The sequence below is a fragment of the Solea senegalensis genome, linkage group LG19, assembly GCF_019176455.1.
Source record: "Solea senegalensis isolate Sse05_10M linkage group LG19, IFAPA_SoseM_1, whole genome shotgun sequence".
In the NCBI taxonomy this organism is placed as follows: domain Eukaryota; kingdom Metazoa; phylum Chordata; class Actinopteri; order Pleuronectiformes; family Soleidae; genus Solea; species Solea senegalensis.
The window spans coordinates 12,725,572-12,752,525 of record NC_058038.1 but is presented as its reverse complement, the minus strand read 5'-3'; the positions used below and the strand labels follow the sequence as shown (position 1 = coordinate 12,752,525).

General features: G+C 39.9%; 5 protein-coding genes across 5 annotated transcripts; 2 read left to right on the top strand and 3 right to left on the bottom strand.

The window, feature by feature from the left end:
• Positions 1-20: 20 nt before the first annotated feature.
• e4f1 (E4F transcription factor 1) lies at positions 21-6,549 on the bottom strand. Its single transcript, XM_044051433.1, has 14 exons — positions 6,375-6,549; positions 6,028-6,149; positions 5,879-5,951; positions 4,814-4,995; positions 4,537-4,657; positions 4,253-4,405; positions 3,873-4,060; positions 3,505-3,741; positions 3,292-3,397; positions 2,958-3,175; positions 2,650-2,848; positions 2,395-2,558; positions 1,352-1,414; positions 21-982 (listed from the first exon to the last, which is right to left on the bottom strand). The coding sequence occupies exons 1-14, from the start codon at positions 6,469-6,471 to the stop codon at positions 608-610; spliced, it is 2,298 nt and encodes a 765-aa protein (XP_043907368.1). The 5' UTR covers positions 6,472-6,549; the 3' UTR covers positions 21-607.
• A 1,183-nt stretch (positions 6,550-7,732) lies between these two features.
• narfl (nuclear prelamin A recognition factor-like) lies at positions 7,733-11,783 on the top strand. Its single transcript, XM_044051231.1, has 11 exons — positions 7,733-7,952; positions 8,842-8,937; positions 9,022-9,165; positions 9,265-9,394; positions 9,520-9,654; positions 9,958-10,076; positions 10,215-10,344; positions 10,425-10,497; positions 10,590-10,727; positions 11,033-11,190; positions 11,298-11,783. The coding sequence occupies exons 1-11, from the start codon at positions 7,887-7,889 to the stop codon at positions 11,537-11,539; spliced, it is 1,431 nt and encodes a 476-aa protein (XP_043907166.1). The 5' UTR covers positions 7,733-7,886; the 3' UTR covers positions 11,540-11,783.
• Positions 11,784-11,869: 86 nt separating this feature from the next.
• Positions 11,870-15,143, bottom strand: LOC122785444 (hydroxyacylglutathione hydrolase-like protein). Its single transcript, XM_044051232.1, has 9 exons — positions 15,033-15,143; positions 14,678-14,827; positions 14,062-14,126; positions 13,856-13,973; positions 13,621-13,729; positions 13,322-13,425; positions 13,016-13,117; positions 12,651-12,730; positions 11,870-12,398 (listed from the first exon to the last, which is right to left on the bottom strand). The coding sequence occupies exons 2-9, from the start codon at positions 14,801-14,803 to the stop codon at positions 12,248-12,250; spliced, it is 855 nt and encodes a 284-aa protein (XP_043907167.1). The 5' UTR covers positions 14,804-14,827; positions 15,033-15,143; the 3' UTR covers positions 11,870-12,247.
• Positions 15,144-16,489: 1,346 nt separating this feature from the next.
• Positions 16,490-22,718, bottom strand: LOC122785592 (hydroxyacylglutathione hydrolase, mitochondrial-like). Its single transcript, XM_044051467.1, has 9 exons — positions 22,590-22,718; positions 21,543-21,721; positions 20,876-20,940; positions 20,394-20,511; positions 20,197-20,305; positions 19,070-19,173; positions 18,751-18,852; positions 18,563-18,642; positions 16,490-18,450 (listed from the first exon to the last, which is right to left on the bottom strand). Exons 1-9 carry the CDS (start codon positions 22,654-22,656, stop codon positions 18,351-18,353), a joined length of 924 nt encoding a protein of 307 aa, XP_043907402.1. The 5' UTR covers positions 22,657-22,718; the 3' UTR covers positions 16,490-18,350.
• A 247-nt stretch (positions 22,719-22,965) lies between these two features.
• fahd1 (fumarylacetoacetate hydrolase domain containing 1) lies at positions 22,966-24,108 on the top strand. Its single transcript, XM_044051469.1, has one exon. The coding sequence runs from the start codon at positions 23,070-23,072 to the stop codon at positions 23,730-23,732; it is 663 nt and encodes a 220-aa protein (XP_043907404.1). The 5' UTR covers positions 22,966-23,069; the 3' UTR covers positions 23,733-24,108.
• Positions 24,109-26,954: the final 2,846 nt, after the last annotated feature.

The window sequence follows — 26,954 nt, the reverse complement described above, 5'->3', positions numbered from 1 at the left end:
ATCCACAAAGATAACGTTTGTTTTTTTTAACAAAATAGCAGTATTTATTTGATGCGAACTCTGCTTTAGTAAATTGAGCACATTTCTGCGTCTAGTATCTGCCATGCTAAAGGGATGAATTTTGATGACCGTCTTAGAACTGCAACAATGTTTCATGGGGAATTTAATTTCCCTAAAAATCCTCAGACATGCAGCAACAGATAAGACCTTTAGGAGGAAAGACAAAACCTCTAGACAAACGGGACATTAAAAGAGCCGAATGACTAAGTGAAATGATGCCATTCTAGGTAGTATAAGAAAATGTTATTTTACTTATGTAATATGAAATTTAATATAAAACTACTTAGACATTCAAGAGTGAAAACCTCACAAATTAGTTAGTTCAATAGTTGGCTAATATTTCAAATGCAGTGCCTCATTTCACTAAACCAATCAAAAATCAAAGCATGTGACAGACCTCGTCCTTGTGCACATTTAATTTAAAGGTTTATAACTTATTAACACTTTGGCCTTTGTTTTGTACTCGAATATCACACATGATGAATCTCATACACAGTCCTTAATACTCTGCTCCACGGGTACAGCCCACAGTTCGTGTCCACTTTTATCATACAATGACAGTCTGAATCTCCACTTCCTCTGGGGAGGTGATAACATACTCCTCTTGCTGCTGCACCACATGTATTTCCTCCTCCACTGCTTCCTCTGTGGTCACCATAGTAACTGTTCCGTCTGCCGTCTCCACGGTGCCCGACGTGGCCAGCAGAGTGCCATCGCTGATGGCAGAGGCCAGGGTCATGGCAACCTGCTCCGTCAGGCTCTCAGGTGTCGCGATGGTGATGGTGTCACCACAGTCGGAGATGGTCGGACCTTCCTCGTTCGCCCCCACGTTGCGAACGATGATCTGATGGCTGCCTATGCCGCCGGCACCACGTGATTGGCTGACAATTCGTTGGACCACTTTCATGATGTGGTTTCCCATCTGCCAGGTAGAGGTTTGATATGAAAACAGTCTCAAAATATCACAATAAAAAGTGTTCTACTCAAGATGCTGATGTTTATATCTTCACTCAACCAAACTTAAGATTTAACATTTATGACGCTACTGTATACAGATGCTCTCATTTGTGAGTGAGTGCATGGATTTGTTGTCTCTTTAGGACGTTTTCTGGCATAAACACTGACCTTGTCAGGACTTTTAGTCTTCATGGAGACCAAATCTGGTCCTAATAAGGCAGTTTAGGGCTAATATTTGAATAGTGGTTATGGTTATAGTTACATTATAAAGCTTCTGTATAAATATGCTCGCATATGTGTGTGAGAGTGTGTGAATGTAATCATGTATGCTGACCTCATTTTGACCATCTTGAATGAGTGTGACCTCTTCTTCCTGTACTTCCTCCTCCGTTTCAGTCTGGAGAATGTGACAAATAAAATTAATAACAATGAAAGGCAGTACATTGCACAGATAATTGAAAATGTAATTAACAACAACTTGAAATTTAATAATTAAAGCAAGGAGGGTCAAGACATTGTCTTACTGAATTCTACAAGGTACTTGTATGCAAGTTATGCATGAAATGTAGGATGGATGTGAATGTTTAAGTTGCTTTTAAGACTTGTTCAGGACTTAAACTGCAGTATATACACACACATGCTTCCTCAGTGTGGTCTCAAATGGGTCTTTTCCATTATACAGTTCTAGCACTACTCAACTCGACTCAGTAGTTTTTTGGCTTTTCCATGAGGGATGGTAACTAGTGCTTTTTTGGTACCTGGTGCAAACTTTCCTGTGTTTTGTTGTGCGACAAAAAGCCAAAAACCAAGCAGCAAGTACAACATCGCATGAAGACCCCACCCACGTAGAAGAGGTATGGAAAACAACAAGCCCGATACCCAAATCAAGTCAAGTAAAGCGGAGTAGTGCTTGAACTGTATGATGGAAAAGCACCAACAGTACTGCCTGACAGAACCCATATTCAGATGGACATCACATACAAATAATATTACATTGTGTCTGTTTATGAAGATCAAACAGAGGGACAATGAAATAATCGACAACAAAGATTATAGGTTAGAGAGCAGAGCACCTTTAATCTTGTTTTCAGTAAATTATTCTATGACAAAATACAGATATATTGTATGAAACTTTGGGGAAAGTAAATAATTTAGCCTATTCTGGAACCTTCAACCAGCAACCTATTGTTTGTCTGCAGACAAACAGACCTTTAAGTATGTGCAATCATTTTGTGGGCGTCTACAGCCATGTTGGACATATTGTTCCAAATGCATTTAAGTTTTAATCGACATGCACCTGAACATCAACAGTTTTGTCAGTGTTGTTTTTCCTCTAATTAATTGCAGCGGAGAAGGAGAAGAAACATTTGCTCTCACCTTGATGATATACTCCTGTGTGTCTGCCACTACAGAGGAAAACTCCACCAGGACGGCATGAGGATCCTCTGAGATGATGGCTGCTGTAGCGAGGCTGTCTGTCGACACCTGCTCCTCTGTTACTGTAACCTGCTGGTCACTGGAATCGTCCTTCTGGCAGCCTCCTGGTGGAAATATAAAACACCAGTTAATTCACTGACAACACATGGGAAGATTTACAGTGATTTTATTTTGATTCTAAATGTTCACACCTACCTTTGGCTCGCATGTGCCGATTGAGGGTCCCATGCTCAGCAAAGCCCCGCCCACACTTTGGGCATTTAAAAGGCTTCTCCCCGGTGTGATGGCGGATATGTCGCACCAAAGAACCTTTCTCCCGAAAACCTCTCAAGCAGAACTGACACACGTAGGGTTTCTCATCACCATGAGTCCGCTGATGCACCTGCAAAGCATTCTGGGCAAGGACAGGATGCATATTTGTGTAAGAGAAGTAAAACAAATAAAAACAATAGAGAAAATTCAATACAACACAAACTATTACCAGTGAATTACACTCAGATCACCTTGGTTTTGTATCCTTTGCTACATTTGGAACAGTTGTAGGGTCTCTCATCAGAATGGGCCCTCATGTGCTCACGGACATGTCCAACAGTTTTGTACAGTTTACCACACTCGCCACACTTATATCTCCTCTCACTGACATGAACTTCCATGTGTTTCTTCAGCAGGTAACCAGTCAGAAAATCTTTTGGGCAGAGTGTGCACTTAAAGGGCTTATAACCTGAAAAACATTTATTATATTTATTTTTAGATAAACAAAAAGTCAGTGTCCCACAAATAGCTATTTTTAAAGGTTAATGTGATGCAGTGGGTCTCCATTACTGAGTGTGGACTTACCTACATGGCCTTTAACATGAAAGCGGAAATAGTTCACTCCCTTGAAGGAGCGATTACAGTGTGGACATGTGTACAGTTTTAATGGTTGACCATCTCCATCTTCTTCCTGTAAAAGAAACAGAGGAAGGAAGACTGCTAAAGAAACTTACAATTTGTGAACAGTGTGCAAATAAGTGATCGAACAAAAAAGATTCATTATACAGTTGTTCCTACCAATGATGGCATCTCCTCTAACTCTTCTTTAATCCGGATCTCTGTGATATCCTCATCAACATCAGGACTGTCAGAAACCTCTTTATTGATTTCCTCAGTTTCCTCGAAGGTCTCCTCAACCACCGTTTCCTCAGTCTCTAGTGCAATGCCAGAGTTGATGATGGCCTGGCAGATGAGGCTGTCACCGGCTGCTGCAGCTGCAGCCAGGGCTTCTGCCTGAGACTGCTCCACAACCACCTGGACAAGTGGAGATCAACAGATAAAGAGAACAGGGTGAATGTGACATGCAGCAAAATTACTTCATATCAAAATCCCATTGACAAAACAAAACAACAAAAATGAACCAAAAGCACTTTAAGGAAACTCACCTGTTGCTCCTGTGTTGTTCCATCCACTTCCATTGTGAAGTGGACCTGGTGAAGGACCTCTTGAGAACCTGCCTCTACCACACGGACAACAGCAGTCTGAGCCTCCACCATCTCCTGCTCCTCAGGCTGTTGCTCCACAACCACTACCTCTTCCTGGCCATCCACTGCAGCATGGACACCGTCAACACCTGTACAATATACAAAAAGTTTGTGATTCATTGAACTGTCACGTCAGGTATTCTGAATCTACATTTAAATGCATTACTATGTGGAAATCCTGAGTATATACATACTGAGTATAAGATGGGGGTCTATTCAAATAGCTACAGCTTGTTTGCTTTAGTAAAATAGTTTGACAACGTCATCCACATAAATCTGACCTTTTTGTATTCCATCTTTGCTGACCAGGATTTCCTTGTATTGTACAAAGCGGATCTTTTCTGTACATGGTGTGAGAGCTTTCAGGTGTCTGGTGAGGGCACCCGACTCCCTAAACGACTGGCCACAGAGAGTACAGCGATACGGCCGCTCATCTACAAGAGATCAAGGAAATAGAGCAGCTTGATTATTAGGTCAAAGATAAATGTATGTTTCCAATCTGCTTTCACAAAATCAGATGATCTCAATGCAAGACAAAAAACAGTTGCTATGTTCCACTCTGTACCAGTGTGACGGCGGTTGTGGCGAATCAGGGAACCTTTAGTACGGAAGGAGGTCTCACACAGGTCACATGAGAAGTTCTTCTGGTCACTGTGGGTTTTTATGTGCGTTCTCAAGATGTTACTCTGTTGGGAGAAAAGAAAACAGGGGTTTATTTGAGAATCAACAGCAGGAACATGCAGTGTAGTAAACAACCTGCCTCGCAACAACCAGAAAATCCCATGTACCTCATGTAAAACAATAACATGTTTTAAGACACCCAAATGAAATGTGTGACTCACTGTTTTAAATGTCTTTTCACAAAGTTGGCAAATGTAACGTCCCTCTGGGTTGACTTTGTAAACAGGCCTCTCACTGTCTGCATTGTCAGATGTGGATCCTTCTGTTCCATCAGACTGGTCAGGGACTTTATGAGCAGTGACTTTCTTCCTGCGACCTCGACCCAACTGACCACTGCTTTCATCTGTGTAAAAACAGGCATAATAAGAATGCAATGCTGAAATTACGCCTTTTTAAACAAAGATAACATAGTAGTATTATTAAATGACCAACCTTTAAAAAAGTTTAAATTTGATGCTTTGTCATTTACTATTGGGTATCCTGATTAGGTAGTTTTGAGCAGAGGACTGGATAAGCAAAAACTGGAACAAGCCATTTTATCAGTTGTCAGTCTCCTTGCATTTTGTGCATTAAACAATCAACAAAGGAGAGGAGAGTCCACACATTGTATGATATTACATTCTGTGTTTGTGCTTTACCTAGATTACAAAGCCCCAAAACTAAATCTTTTTTTAAAAAAGTGTGGCGACAGCCATGTGTTTACAATGACTCTTCAAAGGCTAAAGAAAATAGATGGGCATGTATACACACTAATTTGTCACTTTATTAGGTACACCAAGCAAAAGGAATTCTGGATCTAAATATAGCAGTCATGGTTGACAGCTACAACATTGAGCTTTTCCTTAAAGAGTTAATTTTTGAAACTCTACTGTGTTATGTAGTTTTGTGTTTTAGCCTTGCATAAGGCTTCTGTTACACCAACTGTCATCCTTCACAACATCCATGGACAGTATTCCTCTTTACCTCCTGCCTGGCAGCTCCATCATCAACAAGTTGTGTCTATAATATAATAAAATATAATGACTATCTCTCCTCTACACTGAGCAAGCCATCTGAACCTGGCCTCTCTAACTGTATTTCCAAACTATTCAACCTGAGCTGTACCACGAATATGCTCATTTCTAATCCTGTTCATCCACCAAATGTCTCCAATGCACAGTTGACCCAGGTAAGTGTGTCACATCTAATACGGTGCATAATAATAAGTCGTTAAATGCCGTCCTTACCATTGGTGATCTCCCCTGGCTCATCTAATGATGTTTTCACCTCAGAGGAAGTTGATACATTGGCGTCAGCAACCTACCAAAACACACATTTAAACATTTGTTAAGTGGTAAATTTGTTCATATACAAAACAAAGTATCACTGCTCATACCTCGTGGTTGTCACCCAGGCTGCTCGTCTCTCGCCTGCAGCTGTGGTGCAGCTTGTGTTGGATGAAAGCCTCCAGCGAGGAAAACTCGGACTGACAACGTCCACATTTGTGCACATCCTCATCTGAGGGCACACAAACAAAACCATTCTGCATGAGACACCGTGTTGCGGCGTGAATGCTGCAAGCTACCAGCTAGCCGATGGCAATATTTGTAAACACTGCCGGACACTGATATGCAGTGAGAACGCAAACTAGCCAGAGAGGCAGCTAGCTGTTAGCAACATTTCACGATGGCCTAAACGCAGCAAGTAAAAAATGTTTTTGTAGAGTTGTTGTAAAGTGCTTACCTTCATCTCCCAGTGTTGTCTGAATGGTGATTGTCTCGGTGCCGTTATCCGTTTGCTCACTCTCTGTTTCTGCCGTATGATTATTTTCTACACTCATGTCGTTCGAATTCTCCGTCCCTGTCGCAACGCTGCTGCGCGGATGGAAAACATGGCGGATTTACGACCCCGTAGTCATAACAACAAAAAGAGCGCCTGTGTCTTTTCACTGGCAGAGAAGGCAGACCTTTAAAATGTTCAATAATAACTCTCTTGGGTTGATGTATTTACAGTGTTATAATATTACAAAGTACAAATACTTTGTTACTGTACTAAAAATTCACGTATCTGTACTTTGTAATTAATGTTTCTAGCAACTCCACATTCCCTGAATAAATAGTGTAATTTTACTCCACTACATTTCCTCTAACTATTTTTGTTACTAGTTACTACCAAATAAAATCAGAAGAAGAGTTGGTGATGGTCTGTATTTATATAAAGCTTTTCTAGTCTTGATAAGCTACTTTAAACTATAGTTTTGCCATTCACACGCTTCAACGTGGGGTGAAGTGACTTGCTCATGGACATATATAGACGAGCAGAGCCAGTAATTGAACTCACACCATTCCATTTGAAAGACATCTCGCCCTACCACTGAGCTACCATCATTCCCCCTCACATTTTTAAATACTGTTTACTTAAGTAAACTTAAGTACATTTTATATCAGAAAATTAATTTGATTCTTACATTTACATTTAAGCATTTAGCAAGACACTTTTATCCAAAGCGACTTACAAAAGAGGAATAAGCTACATAGAAGATAGGACCAGTGGACACCGTACTTAAGTATAGTAAATGTCATAAACTTTAAGACTTTTACTTAACTAATATAAAAAGTGACTTCAGCTTCTACAAGTCATTTTCTGATAAGATACTTACTCAAGTGTGCCTTTTAGGTACTTTATACAAGACTGGATGTGTATTATATTGCTTTAGGTTTTATGTGGGATAAATGTTCATTTACAGATAATGTATAGATTTATTTTGAGAAATGCACTTCTTAAATCATATCTAGAGTTTGATTTTGTTTTATCTCACATGCCAAAACGATGTTGTTGTTCCTGTTGTAGTATGTTACATGTGAGCGATGACAGATATTTTTATTATGTATTTATTTAAACTTCACAACTCTGTAAGGCATTTGTACGGTTATAGAAAAAAAAAACATGGAAATACAACATACAATAAAAATAAAATGTACACAATTTAACTACACAATTTAAATACAAAAATAAACTTGTATAAAAAGGAAAGGAGAACAGAAAAAAGACTTACTCCGTTTGTGAGGTCATTATTTATTAATGCATAAAGGTCTTTGGCACATTTTGCTTTGCTTTGGCTTGAAAAAGTAAAACATGAATCATCAGGTCCAATGTCGTGTTCTCTATCATTACGAGGGAGATGACAGCTGAATCAACCAGATCCAGCTATTCACGACACAAAAAGTAAACAACGAACACTTTACGGCAGTAAGAATGGCGTCGCACTTCAGCGGTGTACTACAGTTGACGGATTTGGATGACTTTATCACTCCCTCTCAGGTAGTATATACGTTTTACTCGCAGATAAGACCACATATTCACGTCTTGATGAAGTTAAACAGTAAAAAGGAGCAGTCAAAGCTACAAAAGGAACCGAATAATGTCTTGTCTGGCCCGTTAAAGGCGAAATTATGTAATGCCCGTGTGCACTTAGCCTGTTGCTAATTTTAGCTCTATTATAACCCCTATAAAATAAACCTGTGCCTTTAGTTGCTATGTTAAAATTGTGTTTTATTTTAAAGTGTAATATACTACTGGAGCTACTCATTTCCAATTGAATGTCACTGTGGCAACGTTTAAGATGTTTATTTGACTTTGACATAAATATTACGAAACTTGTCTAAATATGCCAGACACAAGTTGGCTATAGTTTCTTCTCTGTAGTCCATGGCCCGGTGTTGTAATTGGCGTCATTGGCAATTCTGAGTTTTATTTCACTGTTTTTTACCTGGCATTTTCTTTCTTTGACCTCTGCAAACATGCTCCTGAATCAGTTCAAAAGCGTTATTTCACCCCATATCTGTTCCATCTATTGTTTTGTTTCCTGTTACTTGGTAATGTGTATGTGTTGTCCTGTCTTAGGCACTGTGTAGTGTGGTCATAATTAAGATCAGGATCCGAATCTTAAGCACAGAATACAAATACTGTATTGAAATTAGATTTCTCTTTTACCTCATTGGCTATATAGCTTCAAAAACACTGATTGCCCATAATAGGAATGGGAATGATGTTTTTAACTCTATTGTAAAATGGAAATATGAGCAGTCTTGGTAGAGATTTTTGTTTCCAACTGCTTTCTCCAATCTTGTTTTTCAGATCTATTAGTAAAACGCAGCACCAGTATTTTGTATTTTGTTTTACACATGTTTTTGTTGAACCTGTTTTTCAGGAATGTGTCAAACCTGTCAAAGTAGAGAAGAAACAGGGAAGATCCGTGGCCAAAATTCAAATAGAAGATGATGGAAGTTACATCCAAGTCAACCCTGTGAGTGCTGATTCTAAAACAAAATATACGTGTAGACGATGAAAGCTGAAATAATGCACTTGAATCACATTTGCTTGTTCACAGGATGGTGGTAAGAAGAAACTTGAAAAAGCAAAAATCACACTGAATGACTGTTTGGCCTGCAGTGGCTGCATCACCTCTGCCGAGAGTGTCCTCATCACACAACAGAGCCACGAGGAACTCTTTAAAGTGCTGCAGAATAACAAGGTATAGTTGGATACATGTGTTTCAAATTTTTATTATTATGATTCTAGACAAGATTGCTTTTGCAGCATTACTAATGATTTCAATAATTTTGTTTCTCAGGCAACTGCAACGGAGCAGAAGGTTGTCGTGGTGTCTGTGTCGCCACAGTCCAGAGCCTCTCTTGCAGCACACTATAATCTCAGCAGTAGTGAGGCAGGCAGGAGACTCACTACTTTTTTCAAAGGCATTGGTGAGTTCAAATGTTACTTTTCAAATTATAGTATATAAAGTAAAACATAAAATGACAATGGGATGGTTTGATTTAGGCAGGGAGTCACCCCTGAAGATGCATGATAGCTTCTTCTGTTTTTTCAGGGGTCCATCATGTGTTCGACACAAGCTTCAGCCGGACCTTCAGTCTGCTGGAGAGTCAGAGAGAGTTTGTGGAGCGGTTCCAGAGGAAGGAGCAGGACAAAAAAACCCTGCCGATGTTGACATCTGCTTGTCCAGGTATTCCACTAAAAGCCATGAACGTCCTGGCCTGTGTTACATGTTATAATCATTTACCCTTCTTATTTCCTATCACCAACCAACCAAAAGAGAAACACTGTTCATTTATTGACAAACTAGTGTATATTTTTTCTTTTACATTATCAGAAATTATAGGCCTTCCTGTGAATCATTATTATATACAAGTAGAATAAAACTTAATTTATAAATGTTTTTCTCAACACATTTATTTTTGTTTGCCCAAAGACAATCAGTCAGATGTAGTTTTGTTATTATTTGTGTGTTTGTGTCTGATTTACATAGGTTGGATATGTTATGCAGAGAAGACACATGGAGAGTTTATCCTTCCATACATAAGTACAACCCGCTCCCCCCAGCAAATGATGGGTTCACTGGTTAAGGGCTATTTTGCTGAACAACAGGTAAGGTTTGTTAAAGATTTAGTATCTAGGCTAATTGGGAATGTGAACTTATCCACTGCTGGTGGATGACCGCTATGAATATACGTAGATATATGAAAAAGATGAGCTGCCATTGAGGTGTATATTGTGTGTTTTTAGGGCCTAAGTCCACAGCAGATCTATCATGTGGCTGTAATGCCTTGCTTTGACAAGAAACTTGAAGCATCAAGGTCAGACTTCTACCTAAGTAAAGCTGAGACCAGAGAAGTGGACTGTGTCATCACCTCAGGTAGTGTATGTACCCCATGATGCTGCCAGTGTGTATGAATATAAATGTATCTCATTTGTATTTCCCATTGTGTCATAAAGGAGAGGTTCAGAAAATGCTGGAGGAGAAAGATGTGTCCCTTAATGATTTAGAGCCTGCAGCCCTGGAAACAATGTACGTTCTGTACATTTTTGTTTTTTTGTTAGCCTGTTGCTACTTTTTACCAGAACAACAGTTGATCTTATTCTAATAATTTCACTTCACAGGTTCACTAATGTTAGTAAGGACGAGTTCCTGAGTCATGCTGGGAGTGGATCAGGGGGTTACCTCCATCATGTATTCACCTATGCTGCCAAGAAGCTATTTGGAGAGGAAGTGCAGGAACTCACGTACAAGACCCTCAGGTTAGTCTGTCTCAACAGCACTTAATAATTCAAAATAATTGTGCATTCTTGATTAGTTACAATGTACAATTCTGATTCTAATTCTGATGTAATTCATTATAAATCAAGTTGCAGTGCTTGTTATAAACATTCAAAAGCTTTTCACATGAGTCATGCACAATTATGTCACCAATCAAGTATCCTGCTTCATTGTTTTTAGAATGTTCATTTGTATAAATGAAATAAATAATTGCACCAACTTACTTGTCTTCTGTCTTCTATTGTTTCTGTGTAATGCCCCCGTATTCCCAACCCCTCTGCTGCAGAAATAAAGACTTCCAGGAAGTGACACTTGAGAAGGATGGAGAAGTCCTGCTCAGCTTTGCTTCCACATATGGGTTCCGTAACATCCAGAACCTGGTGCAGAAACTCAAGAGGGGCAAGTCACCTTACCACTTTGTTGAAGTTATGGCCTGTCCATCAGGTAAGGAGAAGACACACAATCAAGAATTTCCAAAAATGGGCCTGTATTTTTGTAGCTTTTTGCTTATTGCAACTGCAGTCATTTGTCTCCTATGTGTTAATATTCAGGATGTCTAAATGGTGGTGGACAGGTGAAGGCCTCACCTGGTCAGAACCAAAAGGATGTTCTCCAGAAGGTGGAGGAGCTTTACCAAGCAGAGTGCACCCAGTCACCAGAAGATGACACACGTGTGGCTGAGCTATATCAATTATGGCTTCACAGCGTGGGGGAGGAGAGAGCCAAAGAGCTGCTGCACACACAATACCATACAGTAGAGAAGATGGTCAATGGACTCACTATGAAGTGGTGATATAATGTTACAGAGCCGTCCTACTATGCCAAGACTGTTGAGGGAGCGGAGAGAAGGGTTATGTGGACACTGCTGAATATAAAACCTTTAAAAGGTAGACCAAAAGTTGATCCGATATCGTGAAAGCCTAGATTAATAGATCTTATATCTAAGATCAACCAAATTATGTGTAAGGTCTGACAAAGAGCCCCAGCACCATTCCACAATCATCCTTGGAAATTTTTGAATAAAGGACAAAATATAATTCCTAGTACACATGCATACATATTTATATATAAATAAATGTTGAAAGGATTTTTGTGAAATGTGATGACTCTTTCCAACAGGAGATAGATTCAGACTGATATGTTTTATTGAATCTTGATTCTGTCGTACAATTATTATTTGGCAAAGAGACGAGGTTAAGTCCAGAGAGAAAGCAGTAAGTTACATTTATAATCATGTACTCACTTGTCTTTTTCTGCCCATGTGGCGGAGTTTCTAACTTTATCATATAGGCTACCTGTCTTAAATGCTGTCTCATTGACAGACACTTAAGTCTTTAGTAAATTATTTGTAGTTATCTAGCATTCAACTGCAAAAGTTGGAAAAAAGAACCACTGGAAAGTATACACACAGCCCGACTCTGCAGGCATTCAAACTTTTACCTCCTTGATAGATGCTATATAGCAGATAGATGACAGATGACGCAAGCTCTGAAAATGGAACTCAGGGTCGTAGAAGCCCCCACTCCAAAGCCAGCATGGCGTGGGGAGGAAGTCTCTCCTTTGGCTTCTTAAACTTGTCCTTCTCCTTTCGAAGGACCCTCAGCACCTCGATGGGATCGGTCTTTCCTGTGAACTTCTGCACTCCTTCCTCCCTACAGGAAAGGAAGAGAATGAATTAGGACTGAAACAAAGTGTGATATGATACAAAACTCCGGCAGGAAACTTGTTATATCAAGAAACCACTTTGACTGACATCCTGTGAAATTAGCTCACCAGAAGCTGTGCCTGTTTAACCAGCCTATTAAATAGAGTAGACTATGCTGTAAGGAGTATACATAATACAGTCCTCTCCTGAAGCAACACTAGCCCTCGCACTAGAATGAAATGTAATTATACAAACACACGAGAGGCGAAGAAAGGGGTTGTAATCAAACTCCTCCATTAGGGTAGATGGCACAGTGGGTTTGTCGTCATCATCTCTTGCCTGCAGACAAAAGATAGTCCGGCTGTTCAACAAATAAATAATGGTGTAAGAGAGATATTATTTATTACATTTAAGACAATATTCAATCGCTCCCCTTTTGTCAGCAAATAAAGTAGCATATTGAATCCTGCTGCAGGGCATACATCAATAAAACTCTATTTTTATTAGGTTTTAGTAAGATTTACATCTTTAATATAACCCACTGGGTTTGGGGCAAAGAGAGACTGGTTTTGAACTCTTGTCAACTGTTTTAAAAAAAAAGCAAGTTTAAATTAAACAGCTTACCCTGGCCCAGCTGAGCATCTCCTTAACCTTCTCGTTCTCTGGTTCAACCAGCATGGCAAACTTCAGGTTCTTAATGGTATACTCGTGTCCACAGAATATCTTCTACAGGACAACAAAAGCATGAGTTCAGTCACACACAGAAGTAGATTTTGAGCCAGGCTGAAATCAAACCGTCCATTGTACGTGCTATTTATTCATTCGTGTGACTCAGTCTCACCCCAACTCTTATCTGAGGTCAAAATCAGCTGCAATTCACACGGTGGCAGCAGCAGCAAATAACAGAAAACACAAGAAAATCCCACTGACCGAGTCTTGAGGAAGGGAGCCCAGAACCTGGATCAGATTGTGGTACATCTGTTCTGCCGTACCCTCAAGAAACCGGCCACATCCACCAATAAAAAGCGTATCCCCTAACAACAGCAAAAAACACAGTGGTCAGCCGAACTCATACTGCACTACAAGGAGAAAGCAACTGTGCTGGTCAGCAAGGTTTAATATCTCTGTTTTTGCCTTGTAACGCAGTGGGTGAAGTGTGCTGGTAAAAAACCTGCATGTTTCAAATGACAACTGGTTCACCAGCACTTTTATGTTTATAGACAAAAGACCTGTGAACACAGCAGGGGCGTCAGTGCACTCATCCTCCCACACAAAGTAGCACATGTGACCAGAGGTATGGCAGGGAGTAAACAGGCATCTCACATTGATTGAGTTAAACTGCAAATGGACAAAACACAAAACATCAAAAAATACAATGTGACAGAGAGAGAATGAATTACTGTGCTGATATAAAAAAAAACGAAAAACAAAAACGAGATTTTACTCCTGTTACTTTGTGGGCACCTTGAGTTCCTGAGCGTCGATAACTTTATCAGTCAGACCCCCAATCCGATCATCTCCCCCAAACACCCTCAGTCCAGGAACCTCCTTCAGCAGTGACTCGTTCCCACGAGCATGGTCCCTGCTCAGTGAGCACAGGTGCAGTTATTACGTTTGCTTTGGTCTGTTTTGGGGATTATGTTTTTTTTACACCAATAATCTGTCCTTACCAGTGATGGTGTGTGGTGAGAACAGACGTCAGAGACAAGCCCTCTCTCTTGACAATTTCAAGCAGCTGGGGAAAAAAAGCAACTATTGTAAAAAAAAATTATATTTAGGATGAACAATTTACTCCATTCAAACTTTAACAATTAAAGTGTATAATTTGTTAGTGTGACAATCAGTGACTTTGGATGTGTATTGTTATGGTCAACTGATTTTATTTTAAGTGATTTGAGTGAGTCTTAGAGATGATCTACCACTTTATCCTCCACATAAGGGCCACGGGGGACGCTGGTTCCAATCCCAGCAGACAGAGGGCGAAAGGCGGGCTACACTCTGGACAGGTCGCCAGTCCATCACAGGTCAACATAGAGACAAATAACTATTCTCTCTCGCACTCACACCTATTTAGAGTCAATTTAAAGTGTCCACTTTACCTGATCCCCAAATCTGGTTTTAAACAAAGCTTGAAATAAATTATCTTAATTTCTTTATCGTTTTTGATCATTGTTTTTATTCGAATTATTTTGTGAGAGGATGAAATGAAATAAAGTCCCTACAGTCACCACCACAAACATCTGAGATGCACAATAATGAGGATCCATCCCTGCGTGCATGTCTTACCCGGTGAGGTACAGCAGGGTCCACCGCTATCGCCTGTTTAGTCTGCTCCTCTATGATCAGGTACATGTAGTTATCCTCAAGGATGGAGATCACCTTTACCTTCATGGCGCCACCACACTCGCGCATGCGCACCACCGTGCGCGACGCTTACTGTTCGTTTGGAGACAAATCAATCACTTGTGTCACTTGTCATCAACACCATATACGCTTTCTGTTGATATTGTGAATAAACACAGATAAAAAAAATACTGCTGTTCGTTAAAACAACCTACAAATCAGGCTAAGATTATCTGCAGCTCAAACACTAATGATCGAATACATTGTTTGCACGAGAATAGGAAAAACCTCCTGTTACCTGAGTGAAGCAGAGACCGGCTATTCTTGTTTTACTCGTGAGGATGAGGGGAGTCATCGTTGTGCTGAATTTCTGACTTCAAAGCAGGAAGTTATCGCGACAACTCGCATACAGGCAGCCTGTCAGGTCAAATCCAAGACATTTTAATCGAACAGGGAACTTTCAAACTATTATTCACTCTATATTCTTATTCAAAGATGCGAATTTCCTAATATGAATTACCATTACTAAAGAAATTAAAAGTATGTGATATGTAACATTGAGTTTTCACTATTCAAAGATTAAGTCACACTGCCCTGTTTTGTTTTTTTTATTTTATTCTTCAGGATTTTGATATTTAGCCAATTTTACTGCAATTGTTTAGTTATCTGTCAATAAACATAGCTGGTTCAAATCCTGGGAAGGGCCAAGGTCTGGGGTACCCCTGAGCAAGGCACCCAATCCCCCATTGCTCACTGTTCCTGCGTCCGGTTTGTGTGTGTTCACTACTGTTTTTTAACATCCAGTTAAATTAATGAAAGGTAATGACAATAGAAATTTCCAATAATTCCAAAACACTTATGAAAGTACTGAACAGCTGTCCGGCCTGCAGCATTGACATTCCCCCGATCACTCATTGGTGACGCACACTTGAGCAAACTCACAACTGGTTCTCTTCGTTGTAAAGGGAACAACATAGTACTTTGGATTCCATTATTGAGCTCTTCAACTAAAAAACAAGAAGACATCTGTCAGGAATATATCTGAACATAGAAGACTGTTGTTGTTTTTTTGTATTATTCTGTCTTCTTATATGTGGTTTATTTGACATTTCTCCATATCAGTTCAATAGGCTACTACATTAAAACAATACTCTGGCCCATCCAGATATTTCACACTCATTAGCCACATTCTGTACCCACCACTGATTTAAAGGTTTCAAATCAGGAGACAATTAATACATAAGGGTCTTTGAAATAATGTTTGATTTTAGCATAAAAAACTGTCAATACCATCATCATTATGGATATTTCAAGCTTTTAATCTGATGTCCTCTAGGTTTATCATGGGTGGACTGGGGTAAGTGCACTACATACATGAGATGGAGTTAGGGGCCATGGAACATGTCACTGGTTACGCTCTGTGCCCGGACATGACAGCGAGGGACATCCAGGAACATGTGCAAGTCCAAGGGTCAAAGCTTTTCACACTCTGTTAGCGAGTTTATCCCACAGAGAGCACATCCCTGACCCAGGCGACATCAAGCTGTGACTGAAGGTCAATGAGCAGCTGCAGCAAAGTGGCTGCACCTTCTACACACTTACAGTATGGGTAGTCTACTCAATTTCTGTCAAAAATATTCCTCCAAAATGCTGCACAGTGGACATTTAAGTCCAAATCCAGTCTGATGCCTCCACTGAGAGCAGAACTGACATACAAATAAACAGTCTCCATTAAACAAAAAAAACACAATTAGCAGTATTTCAACAAATTTACTGATTGAGTAAGACATAAGTGAATGAACTGCATACATTATTTAGAAGTGAACAGTGTGAGGATTCTGAACATTAGATTTTTCAAAGTGACAGCTGTGAATAGCATTAAGAAATAACTAGACCATAAGTACTGTACCTGTGCTTTCATATTTACAACATTATCATAGCAATATTGTACCATACCACAAGTAATATAGCAACATTTCAGCATTAAAAGCTAAATTGAGTTGGTCTGTTATAAATCCAAACATTGTCAATGCTCAAACACAAGTTATTAGTGGACACATTCATTTCAAGTGAGAGTCCTGGACTCAAGCACTACAATAACTTCATGAAGTTGACCTCCCTTTTTGATGTTTAACTACTGCACTCAGGCCTTCGCTTAATGTGAAATGGAATTCCCACCATCTTACGCAAGAGTAACACATTTTACTTGTGTTATGAACATGAGTATGTTTATACTATAGTAATACATGGATTTATTACATGTGTTCCAATTAGATGAGCAAAACCTTTCTGTGGTGAATGAGAATCCCGTTCGTCATTGAATCAGTAGCAACTGGACTACTAGATTTCCTGAAGATGTTCGAGTTTGAGGTGAAACTCAGCAATTTAACTGCTGTGCAACGTGGGCAATGCTCATTGTAACGACTGATGATTCAAGGTGTAACAGAACAACTTTGAGAACAACTACAATCGTTGGGGAGTTCCAGGTTGTTAAGGATGGTCATTTAAGTATTGAAGTCACCGGAGATCCCATGGCATGCCTGTGGTCGTGAGGCTAAATTACACAAGGTGTTTGTGGCGTGTTTCCACCGGCTCGCCTCGCCTCGGCACAGCACGGTTATTTTGCGTTTCCACTAGCGATAGTACCTGGTTCCAAGAGAGCTGAAGTAATGCTATGTGTGATGTCGCCAGACTGCCGGCCACTGATTAGTCAGAGTGCCGTCACAGGAAGAGACGTCCGACACAAGAATCAAGCTGAACAAGGCCCAACTGTATATCAGTTAAAAAGACCTAAATTAAAATGTGTGCAATCCTAAAAACGTGGGTTAATCTCCAACAATTACCAGGGAAATGTCTAAAATCATAATATTTAACAGAGGAGTCTGGTGTATTTAGCGACAGCACTGCTGATCGCGACTGGCGTCACAAACCCTGCCTCTGTATTTCAGTCCAGTGACTGTGTCCGGCGGAGTCTGTGCTCAGGTCATAGAGGAAATACTGAACAAATATTTTTAATTAATGAAACTACACACCTACATCATTAGAAACAGGCAACACACTGAAGTTACAGTAAGCGCTGTCCAAATTTCACAGAGGTTAATTCCCTGACTTTCACACACACTTTCAGAACTGAATGAGCAGTGAAACATCTTCAAGCCCAGTTGTTACCGATAATGACTTTTAGATAACTATGACCTGGATGAATAAGAATCTACACATACAGTTAGTGTTTGATGAAGATTTCCCCCAAAGTAGTTCAACTGCAATGGAAATATAAAAATAAAAGAATAAAAGAAAGAGTGCCCTGTTTTGTTTCAACGTCAACAAGACTAAATTTTATACATCAATATATTACAAAATAATATTAGATACGTATATTCAAAAAAAAAAACGTGAAGAAATTTAAAAGAATTGTTGCCAATTTAAAGCATTGAATTTATGGCCATATATTCCTTAACGCTGCCAAACAAAAGAAATACAAATACAACAACAACCAGAACACATGTGCTGAACAAAGCGGTCAAAACCTTGCTCCTTAACTGAAAGTGAATACAGAATTTGCAGATACTTTCTTGAGTATTGTCATAACTTGCAGTCAGCATGAAAGAATTGGGAGTCACTCTTTGGGCACACGAAAGCCATCTTTTTCTTTACGGAGACTTCTCATGGTCTCGATCGGCTCGGTCTGCTTCACATGGTCTTGGACTGACTTCTCTCTAAATAAACATGAGAAAATAAGAGTCAGTGAGGAGGGAACATTAAGTGTAATTGGCTCGAAACCAACTACAAACTTCAGAAATAAGTAGGGGTTAATCAGGTTGTACACACTTTACTCGCATGAAGGGGTTAAAGGTGAATTCATCTGCCAAAGTGGACGGAACAGTAGGTTCTCCATTGCTGCTTTTCTCCTATAAACACCATGCGCACACACACACACACACACACTTGCATATTAATCTTACTTGTATTAATCATCATATTAATCATCCGAGTGAGGCAATGACTGAATTAAATACCTTTGCCCATGCTAGCTTCTTCTGAACGACTTCATTGTCTGGTTCCACATGACGAGCAAACTTCAGATTGCTGACCGTGTATTCATGACCGCAGTACACACGCTTCAACGGATAAACAAACAAAACAAACAACACAGTTAGTCAGTCAAACCCAACAGCTTCATTATACTTTTTCTCAGACTATTGCACTTTTAAATCCACCGTTTCACTAATAAATCACTAACGTATCAAGTGTTGTGCTAACATGTTCTATTATTACCTTGTACACTGACATCTATGGATGGAGTACATATATAATTTTAATGTATAACAGATTTACTGTTTCAGGAGGCAGGCGTCCCAGAGTTTCTATCAGGGCTCTGTACATCTGCTCTGCTGTGCCCTCGAAGAATTTACCACAACCCGCCACAAACAGTGTGTCCCCTGCAGACAGAACAACAACAACACACAAAAACAAAGAGGTGTCCTCATAGGTGGAGATTGACTTTTGCACTGGGGGCAGGGGCAAACTTTTTTTTTTTTAACCGACAGTACACAGTACAACTACTGTGGCGTGATATGCAGAGACTACAGATCTTCAGTGTCTAACCACTTTAATTACATATAAGCAGAGTTTGAGTAACACAGGATCTGAGCTCATGTAAAACATAACCAAGAACCATTATTTAAATCACAAATATTGCAGTTTTCTTTGCAAAGCCTGTCATTTCCATAAAGGAGATAAACAGTCGTTCAGAAACATAGCGAGTTATTAATAACAAAGCACAGCACACACAGTGTATACGTATATATTAAACCAACAATATGGATTTTACGACGGTAGTTCAGTGATAGAGCGAGTCGTCTTTCAGCTTGAATGTTGTGGGTTTGATTCTTGGCTCTGCTGGTCTACATGCCAATGTATGTGAATGGGTTTGAAAGTTCAGTGATTAAAAAAAGTGCTGCACATACAGTAGATGCACTGTATTAAAGTGTGAGTGAATGGCAAAACTGCAGTGTAAAGCAGCTTGAAGTGGTCATCAAGACTAGAAAAGTGCTAGACTATTGTATTAGGAAAGTAGAGCTTGGTGAAAGTGCGGAGGTCATCACAACAATGTGCCATGTCACATGTCTGCTCAAAAATGTATTTATTAAGAAACAAAACAGATAACATAATTTATTTCTTGCACTCGATTTATCACACTGCCTTGCTTAAGATATTTATTATACATTAACAAGAAATGTTGTTATTGGACCTGTTAGTCAGCCACCCCCAAAACTCCTCCTATCTGTGTACATCGCACTTTAAACGTCGCACATGACTAAGGATTGAAATGTCACAGATGCTGCATACAGTGAATTGTGATTGGTCAATGTGCTCTTGATTAAATGCTTTAATCTGTTAAACTGTAATTCTATTTACTTGTTCCAATCATGTGTTCTAAAGGTCAATGTGATTGGACATACCTGTGAAAACAGCTGGTGGTTCACTGCAATTCTCTTTTGTCACATAGTAGCAGATGTGACCTGTTGTGTGACATGGTGTAAAAAGGCATTTGACATTGAGTGATCCAACCTGGGAAAAGAATGACACCAAGTGAGGAAAGCACCAGTCATCTGTGTCTTGCATTTGAATCATGGGATACATGACTTGATGGTCTTACTTTGAAACTGTGGGAATGAGAGACTTTCTTTGTGAGAGCATCAACTCGGTCATCTCCTCCATAGACTCTAAGTCCTGGCATCAGCTTCACCATCTTCTCATTTCCCCCAGCATGATCCCTAAGGAGAGAAAAGGATGTGTTTATTTATCTGAATACGTTCAACCCAGAGTAACTGAACTTGGCTGTAGATTCTTTAAGATTATATTGAAACAGCCGGGTGCTCTACAAGCTCCGACCACAGGCCACAAAAGCTTACTGACAAATGAAGCAGTCACTTTTTGATGAGGTGGAAGATTTTCAGGGACCTACAACCAAGCCACTGGTGATTTACTAAGATTACTCAAACTTCATTGAATGAAAATCAATGTATTGTTACACATTTTCAAGCATGTTTAGTTGATGGGTTAGCCCATTTGTCTAGAATTGTAATATGACTATAGTAACCAGTGTATTAATAAAATGATACACAACATGTAACATACCAGTGGTGATGAGTAGTCAAAACTGTAGTGAGTTTTACGCCATGTTTTCTAACAGCCTCCACAACCTGTTGAAGGAAGAAATACAACTTAGTGAAACTTTGCAGTGTTTTGTTGATTGATCTATGTCATGGACATTAATTACTGATCATCAGTGGCATGCAGAGACATTTCGAGGGGCAGGGGTAAAAATTAAAAGGTCACCTATTGGGCACCAGCGGGGCTTTTACCACTAGTGTATAATTTCCCACATTCTCACACATCTATGTATACCTATACAGGGACATCCTTTACAGCATGGCATCACTTTCTATCACAAAGATCGAAAGGAAACTAAGTTACAAGGGCATCTTATAGGACACTGCATCACTTTTTTCTACAAGAAAGACACTCCTTCAGAAACAATACATTTTTTAATGTATATTTTTGCTTAGAGGCCACAAATGAATGGCAGCCAGTAAGGCACTTCCAAATGCTTTTAACACTCTAGAGCGTTTGTCTTGTGACTTAATGGGGCACTTTCGCTTATTACATATACACAAGTTCCAGACTGTTATTATGTCATTATTATTATTATTATTATTGTTATATTAAGTAATATCTTGGACAACCACACATGTACAAAAGTGGTGTATACTGTACTACAACATGAATATTGAATGTAAAAAACCTTTATTGGCTCGACGGGGTCAACAACAGCTGCTTCTCTGGAGTCCACATCGATCAGCAGGTACATGTAGTTGTCACTGAGAGCTGGAACAAGTTCAATCCTCATGTTTGCTTGTTCCACCAGAGAAGACTTCCGCACTGCGATGTGAAGGAGAGCAGTTGCCTGGACGCCCACTGGTGCTACATGAGTTAATATGTGAGAGATACAAAGGTTAGTGACATGACATGAAGAATTATTAGAATTAGTCTTTTTTGTACACACGCCAATTAGTGAGAATGAGAGTGTACTACACTACCAGTAGTGAACACACACACAAGCCGGGAGCAATGGGGGATTGGTTGCCTTGCTCAGGGGCATTGTACCAGCGACCTTCCGGTTACGAGCCCAATTCCTTTCCTCTTTGCCATGAGCTACTTCTAAGTCATGTAACTCTTTGCATTTGAGGCCAATAACTAATTAACCAACAGATGATTAATCGCTAACTATTTTGATGATGCATTCAGTTGTTTTGCTTTGTTTGAAAAATAAATAAATAAATGAATGAATACAAACACGTCTTCTGATATTTTTGGTTTGTTAGTTAGATTCTTAAATATTAATACTTTCAGGAATATTTATTTGTTATTCAGAACGTTCTCATTGTCTAGACTGACATTTAATGAACCAAACAACTTACAATTACATCGTATAATTAAGAAAATAATCAACCTATGATTCGATTATTAAAATAATGAATATTCGCAAGCCTATCAGCGTTTTCTCACATGACACGACAAGTTGTTTATTTACTCGAAAAACAACAACAAACCACGTTAGCTTGGATGCTAACTGAACAAACGAAATGTGTCACCTTGCAGTTAACGCACTGGTCTGGACTGACATGGCTGCACCAGCAGCAGCTACAGGGATTATGTAAGTGTAAGAGGAGGATTCTGCTGAGCTCATCTCTAACCAACTAACACGAGAGGTAAACATGACACTCTAACAGGCTAACATGCTAGCTGGTGTGGAAGAAGGGAAGAAAGAGAAAAAGCAAGCTTGACGTACCAGATTTTAGGAAAGTAGCAGCTCTTGTTAGAGTGCAGGCACTCAGTGCCAGTGACTTCAATAACATAACAGCATCAGGAACCTTATCACATTTCCCATAAACCAGAAAAGTTTAGTTCCGTTTTTAGTTCCGCCTCCTCTACTCAACCCCACAGGCTCGACCAATCAAACGTGGGGGAGTTGATCGCGAATCGGCGATTAACTTCGTGATATACTCATTCTTACGCACACATTATTCTAAACGTATGTATATATACAGTATATATATATTTGTTGTTGTTGTTTATTTTAACATATTTTGATACCAGTAAACTCAGCTACATGCTATTATGGTTGTGATTATTTTGTGTTAAAAATGGTATGTGTCGCTCCTGGCTTGCCGTAGGTGTAAACTCAAGGTTCCTGGGTGTAGGTTAAAGTTTAGTTCACAATCTGGTGCGGACTGCTTCAGAGCGGCTCTAACTTCCATATTCCTCCACAATGACTGCACGGAACATATCTCGGTTCTGGGAGTGGGGAAGGAAGATTATTTGTGTCGGGAGAAACTACGCGGATCACGCCAAAGAGCTGAAAAATGCAATTCCCACAGAGCCGATCCTGTTCCTGAAGCCTCCTTCTGCGTATGTGACAGAAGGCTCCCCGATCCTGGTGCCCATGTACACCAGCAACCTGCACCATGAGGTGGAGTTAGGGGTGGTGATCGGGAAAGGGGGCACAGCCATCCCCCAGTCTGTCGCCATGGAGCATGTCGCTGGTTACGCTCTGTGCCTGGACATGACAGCGAGGGACATCCAGGACGTGTGCAAGTCCAAGGGTCTCCCCTGGACCATGGCCAAAGCTTTCAACACCTCCTGCCCCGTCAGCGAGTTCATCCCCAGGGAGCGCATCCCTGACCCTGACAACGTGAAGCTGTGGCTGAGTGTCAACGACCAGCTGCGGCAAAGCGGCTGCACCTCTGACATGATTTTCTCCATTCCGTATCTCATCAGCTACATCAGTGACTTCATCACATTGGAGGAGGGAGATCTCATACTGACCGGCACTCCTAAAGGGGTTTCCGCCGTGCAGGAGCACGACGAGCTGCAGGCTGGGATCGAGGATGTTGTTACCATGAGCTTCAGAGTAGACAGACAAGTGCAGTAGTGGAAATTTTTTAAAAAAGGCATTCAGACCACAGACAAGTTGGTGCAGGTTTTCAGTCATTCCGATCATTCTGTCTTCATTGCTTTAGTTAAAAGACTAAATGCACTTGTTTTAGTGAAGTTGAATTTTAAATATTAAGTGACGTTGCCTTCATATCACTCCTGAAGATGCAAAGATAAAGGAGGGATCCAAACTTGAATCTTAATTATTTTAAACGTGTCTCTGTGTGGAACAGCAGGTGGCAGCGCAGTGCCACCAACACCCCATGAATCCCACACTCATTGTACTGAGTTTAATCAGCAACACCAATGTCCTTCATGTTGAAGATCTGTGTTACTGTAATTCAAAACTCACTCAAATAAAAGATTCAATCATATGTCGTAGTGCATTGTTTCCCAAACCTTTTTTTACATGGTGATCCACTTTTTTCTGGTGATCCACTGCAATCCAAGAGCACATTTTTGTGAAATGTAACATTTCTGTAGTGCCTTTTTTACTTAATATTATTTTGAGGCAGTAAACCAAAAGAGAGGATGTTTTATAAATGAATCACAACTTTATGCATGTGTTATTGTACACATATACACACACAAGTATTTTCTTCAGCTGAATCTTTTTTTAATGAGCCAATCTATATTTTGTTGTTGTTGTTGATGCACAATATTGGACTTTTTGCCAATATTGCCTGACATGTTGATATATTGGAAGTGCTTTGGCCGATAACGGACAAAATACAGATATATATACGTTTTTCCCTGTGCCAAACTGCAGGGATCATTTAGTCTTTTCTGTCGTGCAATTAACCTAATATTTTTACTACTCATGTAGCAGCAGATGTAGATATATATGTACTTCATTGAGCAATGTAAATGAATATAAAAATATAATAGTTGTAGAGGGCACCAGCCACTTTATTTGCTGTACAAATGGAGCCTGTACGTACTATGTGAAAGTGCAAAAAAGTACTGACATATGCATTATTATCAAAATGCCTATTAAGCACACTAAGTCTCCATTGGAACGATTGGTATTTTATATCACACTTTAGTAATGTTATTCAGCAGCTTAAAGGCACATTTATCTTCTGACATAGAAGTTAAAACGCAACAAAGAACTTCACAATTGGATTCAAGTAAACGTGTAATGTGTCCTTGTGAAATGTAATTGAGAGGAGATCCAAGTCAGCCCTCAATGGGAAATCCTGTGTACCTTAAACCACCACAAAATTGCACTTAATGAATGATAATGCCCTAATAATGATAATGAGATAATGCCTCCACTTACTGTAAGAATGACTGTATTTTTCTATATATCTGCTACAATCCAATTCCCACACTTACATTTCCTGCAGTTATTTGAACAGCACGGACTGAATTTATGTGGCGTATCCTTTACATGATTGATGGTTATGTAGTTTATCCCAGTCAGATGAGTTCAAGTAGTCATATTAGTGAGGGAGGCTGATGGTTTGGCACCGGCTGTCCGTGGTTCCTGTTAAATTGCTGCTGTTTGTTGGTTTACCCGAGGTATGTTTTTGTTTGTTTGTTTTGTTTTTTCCCCCAAAAACTCTGATAAGGTTACGTTATATTATCTCCGCCAAGGAGGCATGTTTTTTCTGGGGGCATAGGTTATTGCTTACATTCTGGTGGTGAGTCAGAGAACAGATTTGGATTTTTTTAATAATCATTAACCTTCCAAGATAAGAGGGGGTGTGACACTGAGCTGCCTTGGTGGAGGTTTGTGCTCTCTAAATGCATTCTCTGGCTTAATAACTAGAACCCTTCAGTATACATTGTGATGTACTGTATGACAGGAAACAGCAAGTAAATGTGGCCGAGGGACAATTTTCTTTGTAAACAATTGAATATTGGGCCAGAACATTGTATCTTCATCAGGCAAAATGCCTTAAAATGTCTTTAGTCTTAAACTTATAATAATGTGGATGTTGTCTTTAATCACCAGCTTGTTATGAAGATATACAGTATGTGTGTGAGATACGTACTTGTACTGTTAATATATGTTGTGCATCATTTCACGTGTAAGAATTACTGCTTCTTCTTTGAGCCTAAGATATGATAACATTTTTTTTTACAGACATTTACTCCCCAAACCTGGCTGTCCATGACAATGGCAGTGTTTTTATTTTTATTTTTGAAACCAAACATTTAGTTTGAGTTCAATTCGAGCAACAGAATCTATATGAATCAGTTCATATTTTTTCAGAATAAAAGCTCTGAACAGATTTGTTAAATGATCTGCCGTGCCAGATACTGACTGTGGTTCATATATACCCTCCAATGTTATGAATTCTGTGCATCCAGAATCATTTTGACTGGTATCACTTCGTCCATGTTTCGTCTGGCCTGTTCAACATCTGTTCCAGGTTCAATTACAATGTTCCCACAAGCTTCCTTGTTTTTAAGATCAATCACAGCCTCCGCCAACCTGTCCCGGGCCAGACTGCTGTAACCGGAGTCTGTGCACATCATCTTTCCACTCCTGCAGGGCACGTTATCTCCCAGCCTTCGCACCACCTAAGCCCTGACCCTCAGGGAACTCCGGGGTCTATGTGTCCATCATTACAGCACTTAAAAAAGATTCAATTAGATTTGGGGGTTCTGAGAAATGCATAGTTGCGACCTGTTTTGTCTCTCTGTGTTAGGACAGTGTTGGAGGAGTGCAGCATACAGCCAGTGCTCACAGGTGTTGTGTTTTATGAGATATGAATCATACCGTTCACTGTCCCCATGCGACTGAAGGCATTATACCCTTACAGAGCTGAACAATGGCTTCAAAGCTCGAGCTCAGATCTGGTTTTGCGTTCACCACGTGAAGCTATGTTGTCATGGAACAGAAGCCCCGAGAAGGTACATTTGATGCTTTCAAGGCAGAGCGAGGGGATTATGAGGAGGAGACCAAAGTCCTGTGATCTAACACACACACACACAATGATGATGTAATTTGTGACATGAATTCAAGCCAGGTGGTAACTGAGCCAAAGCCTGGAGACTGGAGAGAATCTTCTTAGAGAGAACACTCCCCGAAATTGGGAAAACAAAGAAAATTCTCATGCATCAATGCATCGGTCACTTTATTAGGTACACAGACTTCTGCATCATGCTTTGGTCATGACCTGTCGTTATTTGAGTTACTGTTGCCTTTTAGTGTGGCCATTTCCTCAGAACTCCGTCAACAAGGCATTTTTCCCCCAAAGAACTTCCA